At 41.9% G+C, this 12,150-nt stretch overlaps 1 protein-coding gene across 1 annotated transcript; it reads left to right on the forward strand.

The window, feature by feature from the left end:
• The first annotated feature begins 1,697 nt into the window (after window positions 1-1,697).
• On the forward strand, window positions 1,698-2,336 carry LOC110718023. The gene has a single exon (XM_021896825.1). It carries the CDS (start codon window positions 1,698-1,700, stop codon window positions 2,334-2,336), a length of 639 nt encoding a protein of 212 aa, XP_021752517.1.
• Window positions 2,337-12,150: the final 9,814 nt, after the last annotated feature.

Consider the following 12,150-nt stretch of genomic DNA (forward strand, 5'->3'; position numbering starts at 1 on the left):
GAATTCCATTGAGAATTCAATAAGCTCGAAATTCCTAAAATTCATGCATTCTCTTAGCCTAAACACATCCTAGATACATCCCAATCATTCACCATACTTCCTTTGCATGATTCAAATACTCCAAATCATACTCGACGTTGTTTTCGACATCGACGTGGAAGGTTGATATTTTTAAGAGCTTGGATCTAAATCGATATTTCTATCTGTAATTTAATTTATTATTTACTTTATTGATTTACTTTCTTGAAGTTTACTAACGTGTGTATTATTTTGTAGCAAGAAAGTCGAGGCATAAAAGTAAGTAGTTTAATTACTTTTTAATAGAAATCATGTTTAGGATAACGTATTGATTTTGTTATTAGTGATGTATAGGATAACGCCTACTGAGCTATCACCGTGTTCCCAGCCTCGCTCACGGGGTGCGCGCTCATCGCTAGAAGAACACTCAGAGGGGCTCACCAACCCGATAGCGTCAGCTCACAGGCTAACCAAGTATGACTCCGTCCATAGGAGATCACACACCTATAAATAAGGAACCAAGTGTATAGGATAGCTCCTGCTGAGCTATCATCGTGCTCCTAGCCTCGCTCACGGGGTGCGCGCTCATCGCTAGAAGAACACTCAGTGGGGCTCACCAACCTGATAGAGCCAGCACATAGGCTGACCAAGTATCACTCCGCCCAAAGGAGATCGCACACCTATAAATAAGGAACCAAGTACAACGGAAAAGAGGTTAGACACATGATTTATTACACACTCTCTCTATCTAAGTACACTTTCTCTCTCTAAACACATTCTAACTTAAGCATCGGAGGGGAGTTCCTCGAGACACCCCTGAGGGCAGTTACGTTTGTTACCGTGTGCAGGTTATCCAGCTGGATCCAGCCTGCTCCAGTTAGAACCCCCCAGATCCATACCCGGAACAATTGGCGCTAGAAGGAGGGGAAAGGATCATCTTAACCTAAAGTTCGCCAACTGAGCAGAGACTAGCTGGGTAACCGCCATGGTCGGAGATCAGAGGAAGCGACGTAAACACCAACCTCAAAAGCAACTGAGAACAATCAGACACCAGAAAAACAACTTCGGTAACCATAGATCCTAAAGGATCCACCAAAAAACCCAAATAAAATGTATCCCAGAAAACCAATCCCATCAGATCAACACCTGGTATGACGAAAGCGGGGGTGAAACCGGTAGATCTAGTGGGATCTTGCTCTTCTTTCAAGTTTGGAATGCTAGTAACAGGCCCAAACAATGAACCCATTACCCAATCACCTTTAGCCTAAAAATCTCAGCCCGTCAATATGCCAGCCATCCTCCAAAACCTTTCCAAATGCAGCAAAGAACAATTGGCGGCAATGACGGCGGTACTCACTTACTTTGGCAAAGGAACAAGCTCAGCATCAGCTGCTGCTACTTTAGAGCTAGTAGTTAGAAAGCTTGCATCCCAAGCCCTCACCCCGGAGTAGAATGAATTGATCCAATTGAGGAAGAAGGTGCTATAGTTGGAGGCTCGGAATCTGAATCAGGAGTGAGGGAAGGATGCAGCAGTCGAGAAAGGCAGCCCGGAGGCACGAGCCACTCGCAGCAGGTCTCTGATCTCAGAGCGAGGGCCATGCTAGGACAGGGGGAAGCGCGCGCGACTCCAGGTGATTCCGGATGATTCCCTATTTTGTAGGGAGATTCTGGAAGAGCCGATGGAGAAAATCGAGATGCCCAGCTGTAAGTACAATGGCACCACGACACCTAAGAATCACGTCTCAGCATTTGAAAACTACATGGTGTTGTACACCATGACAGACTCAGTTTGGTGTAAGGCATTTCCCCTAACCTTAGAAGGACTGGTTGCTGAATGGTGTGGAGCCATTCTGAAGGGATCCGTTTACTCCTACAACCAGTTGAAGAGGATTTTCATGGAACATTTCGTTACGCTGGTAGATTGCACTAGAATGACCACAGAGCTGATGTCATTAGTTCCGGGGAAAGAGGAGCCCATGCGGGATTTCATTACCCGATTCAACAAGGAGGCAACAACAATCCCAGATATGAGCCAGGAGGTAGCCTTGTTGGCCATGCAAAGTGGACTCCTGCCTGGTTCACCCTTCAGAGCTTACATGGGACGAAAAAGTCTTAAGACACTGGCAGAAGCCTTGGAAAAAGCGCACGAGTTCATAAAAGCAGATGAGATTGATAGAGCCATGATGAGTAGAAGAGCAACAAATGACCCAGTCAAGTGGGCTGAAACTGCTGGGGATGAGAATTCAACCAGGATCAACCAAGCAAGGCTGAACAAGGTTGAAGAGACGCGGACAGGTCAATGGGAGTTAGGAGAATGAGGAGTACGATCTGGCCCCGCGGACAGGTCAATGGGAGTTAGGAGAATGAGGAGTACGAGCCGGGAAGTTTGAGCAGTACACTCTGCTCACTCACTCAAGGTTTCACATCTTCAGTGTGAACAAATCTGATGACAAGTGGCAAAGGCCACCCAGAATGGTAAACAGGAACCGCGACCCTAGCAAGTGGTGTGACTTTCACAGGGACCATGGCCATACCACTGACGAATGTACACATCTAAAGGACAAAATAGAAGATTTATCCGACGTGGGTACCTGAACCAGTTTAAGCAACACTGTGGCTATAGTCGACGAAGAAAGGAGGATAAGTCAGGCTACGACCGCAGAAAGAGTCGAAAAGATCAGGGTGAAGGTAGGGACCGAGAGGGCAGAGTATACGTCATCAGCGGTGGACCAGTAAATGGTGGAACAGTGAATAAGGCAAGAGCTGACCTGCGTGCAACGATCCACTAGGTGAACTACAATGATAGGCGTAGGTGACCACCCCTACCACCGTAACCACGAGCAGTGTTTGACGAGTATAACTAGAAGGGCATAATCTACCCTCGCGACGATCCCCTGGTAGCCATAGTCAGAATTGCAAACTGGGAAGTGGACAGAGTATTGATAGATAGTGGCAGTTCAGCCAACATAATCTTCATCAGTGCGTTTAAAGATTTGAAGCTTGACAGAAAGGACCGGAAAAGGGTGAGCTATAAAGTCACCGGGTTCAATGGATCAGGCCTCATACCAGAAGGTATAATGGAGTTGTTAGTCCGAGTAGGGGGAGGGATCCAGACGGCGCGATGTCCGGGCTGAATTCTTGATAATAGACTTACCCTCACCCTATAATGTGATTATGGGAAGACCGCTCATCCACAAGATCGGAGGGGTAGTCTCCAACTAGCATCTAGCCATGACCTACACAGCTAACGATGGAAGATCTGCCAAGCTTAGAGGAAGTAAAAAAACAGCACAACAGTTGCTACATCATAACCCTCAAACAGCCAACAAAGGATAAATCACATTCAGGCTTAGAAGTGAAGCAAGAGCTTCAGGGTGAAGGGAAATCTCGGAAGAGAAAAGAGAAGAATACTATAGGGAAAAAGACAAGCAAAAGCTGGCGATGGAGAACTTCGAGCCTGAAAAAGAAAAAGCAGTTAAACCATTACCCAGCGGTAAGCATTAAGTAATTGAGCTTACAGAGGGAGCAACTCCAGGACAATAAAAATTGGAAAAGACATCGAACCTGAAGTGAGGGTGAACCTTGTGGAGCTGTTGAGAAGAAATAAAAACATGCATTCTCGGTAAGCGAGATGCCCAGAACCGACATAGAGGTCATGGTCCACAGGCTTATAGTGAAAGAAGAAGTCAAGCCGATCAAGCAGAAAAAACGAAGTTTCTCTGCGAAAAAGAATCAAGCCATATAGGAGGAAGTGGATAAGCTACTAAAGGAAAAATTCATCGAGCCATGTGATTACCCTGAGTGGTTAGCCAACGCCGTCATGGTAAAGAAAGAAAACAATCAATGGAGGATGTGCGTTGATTTCACGGATCTCAACAAAGCATGTCTAACAGACCGTTACCCGCTGCCACAAATTGACCAATTAGTAGATGCGATAAAAGGACACGTATTGCTAAGCTTCATGGATGCTTTCTCAGGATACCACCTAATCAGCTTACATAAACCAGATAGGCAGAAAACTGCATTCATCACCGAAGGGGGAGTATACAATTACATCGCCATGCCCTTTGGGTTGAAGAATGTAGAGGCCACGTTCTAGAAAACAATGGATAGGGTGTTCAAACACCAGAAAGGGCGTAATGTGGAAGTGTATGTAGACGACTCGATCGTCAAAAGCATCACGCAGGCAGGAAATATGTTGACCTAGAGAAAACGTTGGCTAAGTATCACATCTAATTGAACCCGAAGAAATGCTTCTTTGGGGTGAGCTCTGGAAAATTCCTCGGTTTCATGGTGAGCGAGAAGGGAATTGATGCCAACCCTGAGAAGGTAGAAGCAGTTCTCATTCTTCTAGAGCCTAAGTGCACTGAGGACATTATGCGTTTAATGGGGAAGATGGCAGTGCTGACCCGCTTCATTAGTAAGTTAGCGGACAAAGCCTTATTGTTTTACCAGCTACTGAAGGGAAATAGATAATACAATGGGGTGAAGCGGAAAAGAAAGCTTTTGTAGGGATTAAGGAGCATTGGACCAAGCTCCCCACAATGATCAGTCTGGAGCAAGGTGAAAAGCTCCAGCTGAATATTTCAGCCTCGACGTACACTATAGGAGCAGTCCTCCTAGTCGAAAGGAGCAAATAGCAGCGACCAGTTTATTTTGTAAGCCACGTGCTAACCGAAGCTGAACAAAGATACCCGCTGGTGGAGAAGTTAGCTCTAGCCGTAGTAAGAACAACAAGGAAGCTCAAACCTTACTTTGATACGCATGTAATTCAAATTCTTACAAACCACCCACTAGAAAAAGCCCTCCAGAAAATGGATGCCTTAGGACGATTGCTGAAATGGGCAATTGATATGTCCATTTTATATAGTGATTTATCCCTGTCCCTTGATCGTATTTAGGAGTATTTTTGGCTCTACGGAGCTATTTTTTTATTACTAATATTATATGCGTTTTCTAGTGCTTTCGTAGTTTTAGTATTGTTTTATAGGAAATTGCAGATTTGAAGCATTTTCCCGGACTTATTTGGACCACTATGAGCATTGAATTAGGATCGCATTCATCTGACCATATTCTATAGCTCAATATCGTGTTGGAGCAATCAAATCGGTGATTAAGGGCTCGACGAAGAAGAAGAGATCGAGGCAATGGACCGAGTCTTAAAGACCCAAGGAGGAAATCCGGACTGGGCCAAGAAAGAGCCCAATCGAAGAAGTCCATGGAGCCAGGATGCTTGCCTGACCGGGGAGTTCCCTCGCTCTTTATTCACTTTAGTTTATTTATTCGCCTTCGGGTAATGATCTTCTTTTTTCGCACCCGGCATCGCTCGCCTCCGGGTGGAAAGATTTCTTTTCTTCCTACCTCGCCCGGGTGGGCGCAATTCAGGGCGAGGGCACTCCCCGGTCGGGCGAGCATCCGGGCTCCATGGACTTCTTTGATTGGGCCCTTTCTTGGCCCAGTCTGAATTTCCTCCTTGGGTCTTTAAGACTCGGTCCATTGCCTTGGTCTCTTCTTCTTCGCCGAGCCCTTAATCACCGATTTGATTGCTCCAATGCGGTCTTGGGCTACGGAATATGGTCATATAAATGCGATCCTAATCCAATGGTCGTAGTGGTCCAAATAAGTGCGGGAAAATGTTCCAAATCTACAATTTCCTATAAAACAATACCAAAACTACGAAAGCACTAGAAAACGCATATTAGTAATAAAAATAGCTCCGTAGAGCCAAAAATACTCCTAAATACGACCAAGGGACGGGGGTAATCACTATATAAAATGGACATATCAAACTCCCCCAAGCCAAACCTTTGCTTGTCCTAAAGCAAAGATGTCATCAATGAACAAATAAAACATACTTCACCCTAAAATCTACTAAAACCAAGTATAATCAATTTAAGGCAAATCCAACAAATATGCATCAAAGTCAACAAATCAATTCCATTTAACTACTAATCCACCCTAACAATCGTCAAACAAAGCGAACCACAAAGCGAACCACAACTGTATCCGATCGCTCTCCATCCAACCCCTTAATTGTGAACAATGCCCTCCCAAACTCATAACACTCGTGTGTTTAAAAAGACAAGCACTTAACTAGTAGTCGACTCGAAATATCAAATCATTCTTTGCATTGATAAACAGTACAACTAATTTCATATCCATACAACTCTATGCACAAAGGTCGGAAGGTCTTCAAAGTTTGTAATGTAAGGATAGGATAAAAGGGGTAAGAAATATTTAGGAAAATGTGAGAGCAAAGCCATGCTTAAGGGAGCCAATTCCTAATAAAATCAAGGTTAAAAATAAATATTGACCAATCATCTCCAACTCAACTTAACTCTACAAAAATTCACCAAACAACCAACCAATATTAACAATATTTTCCAACACTTACAACTTCACTCATATAAATATAATAATGTAGAATTTGAGTGAATCATACAAACTTTGAATTTTTTTTTTTTCAACATTGAAACTTATTTTTGTTCTTTCTTTTGAGCAACCTTCATTTAGAACATTTGAACATTGAAACAATTTTTTTCTTGTGCTTTTTTTTTTCTTCTTTTTATCTCACATTTGAATTTCTTTTTATCTCACATTTGAATTTTTTCAACTTTTGAACACCTTTTCATTTTTTCCAACTCACAAAATAAGAACACAAATAACTTCTAAAATCCACCCAAATTGTGCAAATTATGTGCACACAACAACTCCCTCACTTCACTCACTGTTAACTCCCCTAAGCTAAGCTTGGGATTAGTAACCAATGAGGCTTAAATAGGCTTGTAATGTGGCTAAATAAACAATAACAGGGCACAAGCAACAACGTGGGTAGGAAGAAGGGAACAAATGTATCTAAAATCATCTAGAGGCTACCTAAAAGAACAAATGCCTTCGTCCTCCTCAATGTGCATAATACTGAGTCATACAAACATTACTCAAAATTAAAAATCAATACTCAACTTCATTGACATACCAGGAACTAACACATATTCCTCACCAAATCAACTAGTCAAGCACTATATTCATAAGTAGTTGGGAAAAATTGACGCATTTTAAGATTTCAATCAAACATCAAATCATGATAAACTAATCCAAAATATTTATCATCATAACCAAGAATCAAAACAATTTCAAAAAATTTATGTATATGGCACATGGAAGTATGATTTATCATTCATTAGAACGTATTTTTGTATTTTTTTAATTTTTCAAATTTTTTTTTGTATTTTTTCTTTTTAGCAATAATATCTATACTAGAAAGCAATAAATCCTATACTAAACACACCAAAAATCAAAAAGAGAGAGAAGAAATAAGATACCTCTACCAAAAATCTCCCCCAAGCCAAAATTAGGCAATGTCCTCATTTGCTCGGGAATTAGCCGCCGTATGGCTAATCATCACCATCCTCATCCTCATCCATCGCTCCAAATCCTCCACCACTACCACCTGCACCAGATGAACTCCCACCAAAGTAGTTAGGGTTAACATTACCCCCCATCCCCCTAAAAGAAAAGTCTTGGGCGTAGCTAGAGAAGGAGGAGTAGTCTGTGTAAATGCCATGGGAGTTGGGATCCACATATCCCTCGGGTGGTGGCCGAAATCAATCTGGGCGAAGGGTCTCGGCATGTATAGCACCACGACGAGCATAGTCGTCGTATATCAGGAAAAGCCCCCTACCCGTGTTCCTCTCTACATATCCCACCCTCTGGTCAAGGGAACCAACTAGCCTCCTAATATCCTCCACCTCTGTCCTAAGCTCTCCCTAGCTCTCCTCTATCCTACCTAGGGCCTGATCTATACTCTGAAGGTCCCAAATAGTCCCGGGATCTGGCCTAGGCTGGTGAGGGGGTGGCTGAGGCACATGTGGCCGTGGTTGATGCACCTAGGGCTGTGGTTGGGCCTGGGCAAGTAGACGATCATAGGTGTAGGATCGCTGGCCGACCGGGAAGGCGGTCAACTCTGAGTCAGGGAGAAAATACGGGTATGTAATCCTTCCCTACCTTCACTTGCCACTTTAGGACCTGACGGTGGTTAAGCTTAACCTAGTTCAACCTCTGGTAGTAAGGTAAGTTCTGATAAGTGCCCCCCCCCCACACTTGGTTAACCCATCGTAGCTAGTCTCACTAAACCTCGCCTTTTTAATTGCTATCCTAGTAATTAAGCCATCAAAATAAATAAGGGTTTTAACATTAGTATCACAAGTGTTGGCATACCTACTAAAATGGTTAATAATATATTTAGCAATGTTCAATCTACCATAACCAAACATGTAATGCCCAAAGATAGCTAGCTTCAAGGATTGGGTGTTATGAGGCTCGTGGCGGGACAAAAAGCAAGTCCCGAAAAATCTTTGATAGATTTTTGGGACGGGGTGGTGGAAAGGAAGTGAACTACAATGCTGAATGTTAGGGCAAGGTTTTCCCGTCAAAGCTAAATACACATCGTCAGCCTTATAGTTCGCATGAGATTGGGATAAGGGGATGGGGACCAAGCTCAAACAATCTTGCAAATTCGACATAAGTTAATTTAACATTTCTATTGTTGAAACAAAAATGCAAGTTAGGACCAATCCTAGATTGAACTACATTCAAAGAAGACAAGAATTCACATGTTAATTCTCTAAATATAGGATAATACATCTCAACAAATTTCCTTATAGCAATGTCATTCATAAACCTCCTAACATGATCATAGACACCTATAGTATTTAAAGTGTTTCGTTGTAACCACCGAGAAAAATTTACCTCCGGGTTGTAGAGATTTATAAGACGGCTCCGTTTATGTTGTGACACGATCTCGATCGTTGGCCATGCTTCTAACTGTAGAGCTTCGTTGATTGGCGTCCTTGAGCTGGAACCACACCCACCTCTTTGTGTTCTTACCCTTTTACTTGCCATGGTTGTGGGTATAAAAAAAAATTTGTTTCAAAATCAAACAAAATTAGTATGGAATTAAAGAGGGTGAAGAGAGGAAGAAGCATATGTAAAATTTTTTGAGTTTGGATGAGAAATGGAGGAGAGAACTTAGAAAGAAGTTAGATAAATTAAAGGTTTTAGAGAAAGAAAGTATGGAGGTTTTAAGAGAAAGAAGAAAAAAGAAATAAGAAAGAAGGAGAAAGAAGAAGAAAGAAATAGGAACCCGCTCGGGCGCAAGAGCATGACATTGGGAATGTAGAAATCGCCCGATCGGGCCCGAGAAGTGTTCCTTAAACCACTAGAACAATTTGCTTGCCCGATCAGGCGTGGGGCGCCCGACCGAGCGCGAGAGTTGGGAATTGACGAAGAAAATTATCGCTCGACCGGGCGGTGGGCACGTGACCGGGCGCGAGAAATTGAAGTTAGCGAAAGTCCTTTATAATCTGGTTAATTTATGCATTGATAATTGATTGTCGACTTTCATCCTGGAATATTATTTATTGGTGAACCTATGCCTTAGGCTTTTATTTTATTGATATTCTCTTAGTCTTATTTGTTTACTTTAATTAGTTCCCTTAAATTAATTCACATAAAATCATATTTGTTACTTGATAATTTAGATTATCATAATTTATTAAAAATAAAAGAACATTGTTTCCCTGTGGATTCGACCCTACTTCCCTATCTATTTTAGTTAGTGGTTTAAGGAATTACTTTTGATTAAGTAATACGACTTTAGCCTATCAGCAGTTAACCTCTCCGAGTACGGACTGGAAGTCAAGCCAAGAGCAGCCATAAAGGCCCAAGATTTAGTCGATTCCATAGTGGAAGCCTCGTACAAAGAAAAGGAAGATGAGGTGGGAATCTAGAAAGTAGTGGTGGATGGATCGACAGCTCAAACAGGCAGTGGCACCGGAATAATCTTGACCTCACCTCAGGGAAATGTGTTTGAGTATGCAATCAAATTCAAGTTCAAGGCATCAAACAATGAGGCTAAATACAAAGCAACCTTGGTTGGATTGCGAATGAGCATCGTAGCCGGAGCAAAAAATGTACACTTACAGACTAACTCGTAGTTGGTAGCCAGTCAGCTGAAGGGGGAGTATGAAACTAGAGAGCCTACAATGCTGAAATTCGCAACCAGGGTCAAAGAGTTGTCAGCCCAACTAATGCATTTCCAAGTAGACCTGGTCCCTAGAGCAGAAAAAACTCCTAGGCTGACGCACTATCACAGTTAGCCAGCTCCACTCTTCAAAGCCTCACAAGAACAGTCATGGTAGAATTTCTAGAACAAAGCAGTATCGCTTAAAGTAAGTAGGTGAACTGCACCACTCAGCAACAAGCATGGTTCTCGGACATATTGGCACAAAAGATGCATGGCATACTGCCTGGTTACACAATTGTGTATGATAGCTCTTTCTGAGATATCGTCATGCTCTCGACCTCACTCACGAGGAGCGCGCTCATCGCTAGCTGATAACTTGTTATTTTGTATGATTTTAAAGTGATTTTGAGCCTTAGAATTGTGGGAAATCAATGCTTAGTTCACTAATTACTCTATTTTTATGCATTTTTTTGTGTATCATATGCTTCACGGGTTTGCTAGTGTTTTGGTGCATATTTAGGTATAAATATGGCAATTTGAAGCTTTTAGACAAAGAAGAAAAGAAGTTGGAGACAAGAAGAGGAAATAAGGGAGCTATGGAAGAATGAAAGAAGCAAGGAAAAGTGTACAAGAGTGAAATAAGAGCATTTGGAAGGGTTTTGGAAGGATTTTTTCACTAAGGTCAACTTCAAATGACTATAACTTTTTTTCTACTCAAGTTTTTGAAGTGATTCAAATTGGAGATTAAAGTTCATCTCAAGAGCTATCCAACGACTGCTTACATGCCTTATTCCAATGAGTAATGAAGAAGTTATGACCTTCCGAAATGAAGCTGTTTCGCCAGAAAAAAGATGCACGTCCGTGCCAATTGATGCACGTCCGTGCCAATTGATGCACGTCCGTGCAAGGTCAGGCAGTAGCTATTGTTCTCATTTTAACAGGTCTGCACGTCCGTGCAACCTTTGGCACGTCCGTGCCGACCTGTAGACGGGCCGATTCTTGGTTTCTCCGTCCTTTTACTTGGGGGTTATATAATATCCCTTTAGCTTCATTTGTAAGGGGGGGATCTTCTTATTTTTTTTTTAGCTTAGGTTAGGGTTTTTAGAGAGAGAAACTCTCATTTTCTAGAGAGAGAAAGTGAGAAAATCTTGTTGAAAGCTTGGAATATGAAGAATTGAAGGAAGGAGACTTGAAGATTTGGATACCCCTTGCAATATCAATGAGAATTTCTTACTCTCTCTCCTATTTTGTTATTCTATTTACTTATTTTTGTATCTTTTCATCCTTAATTACTTGTTTATGTTAGATTAGTGTCTGTTTCATGTTCTTAGTTGTTAATTCCTTTAGTTTTGCAATTTATTATGATTTGTGAGTAGTTCTTTTACTTGGGATTGTTGAAATCATTGATGAATTCACAAATACTTGTTTTTATGTGTTGATTTAGCTAATGTGGGATGTTAATTAGTTGAGCTTAAGTGGTTTCATTGTTAGTTCTTGTAAGTGTCCATTGCTAGAACTATTTATCTAAGCTTTCTCAACGAAGGATCGAGAGATGAACTTGAGTTAGCTCCCTTATGCTTGATTGACCCGAAATGCCATGAGAATAGGAATTTCCGATCAAGGGAATGTTTATGTCATCGTGATTATGCTTTAACACTTGTTTTATGCTTTGTAACCACGAGAGTAGGTTGTATTCATGATTCAAGTAATCCCTCTAGCTTGAGAGAGTAGTTGGGTGCCTTAGATGACTTCCCCTAATTTTATCCCCAAATTGCTATGTCTTGTATGTTAAATTGTAGTTTGTGAACGACTTAATTGGTGGATACCTTCCCGAGATCCTCTTTATTATTGTTTGTAGTTTTTCTTCATAACTCATAACCTTAAAAGACTTGACTTAGCTTATCACAAATCGATATTTGTTAGTGCTCCCCTTAGTCCTTGTGGGATCGACCCTTACTTACCCTTTCTACCCATTAGAGAGACCAAGTTAGGTTTTTTATCTTTGGTAGGCTCGACGACGGCCTATCACTAGCTGAACACTCAGAGGGGCTCACCAGCCCGACATAGTCTGCTCACAGGCTGACTAAGTATGACTCAGCCCAAAGGAG

This window comes from Chenopodium quinoa, unplaced genomic scaffold (genome assembly GCF_001683475.1).
Source record: "Chenopodium quinoa cultivar QQ74 unplaced genomic scaffold, ASM168347v1, whole genome shotgun sequence".
NCBI classification, from domain to species: Eukaryota; Viridiplantae; Streptophyta; class Magnoliopsida; order Caryophyllales; family Amaranthaceae; genus Chenopodium; species Chenopodium quinoa.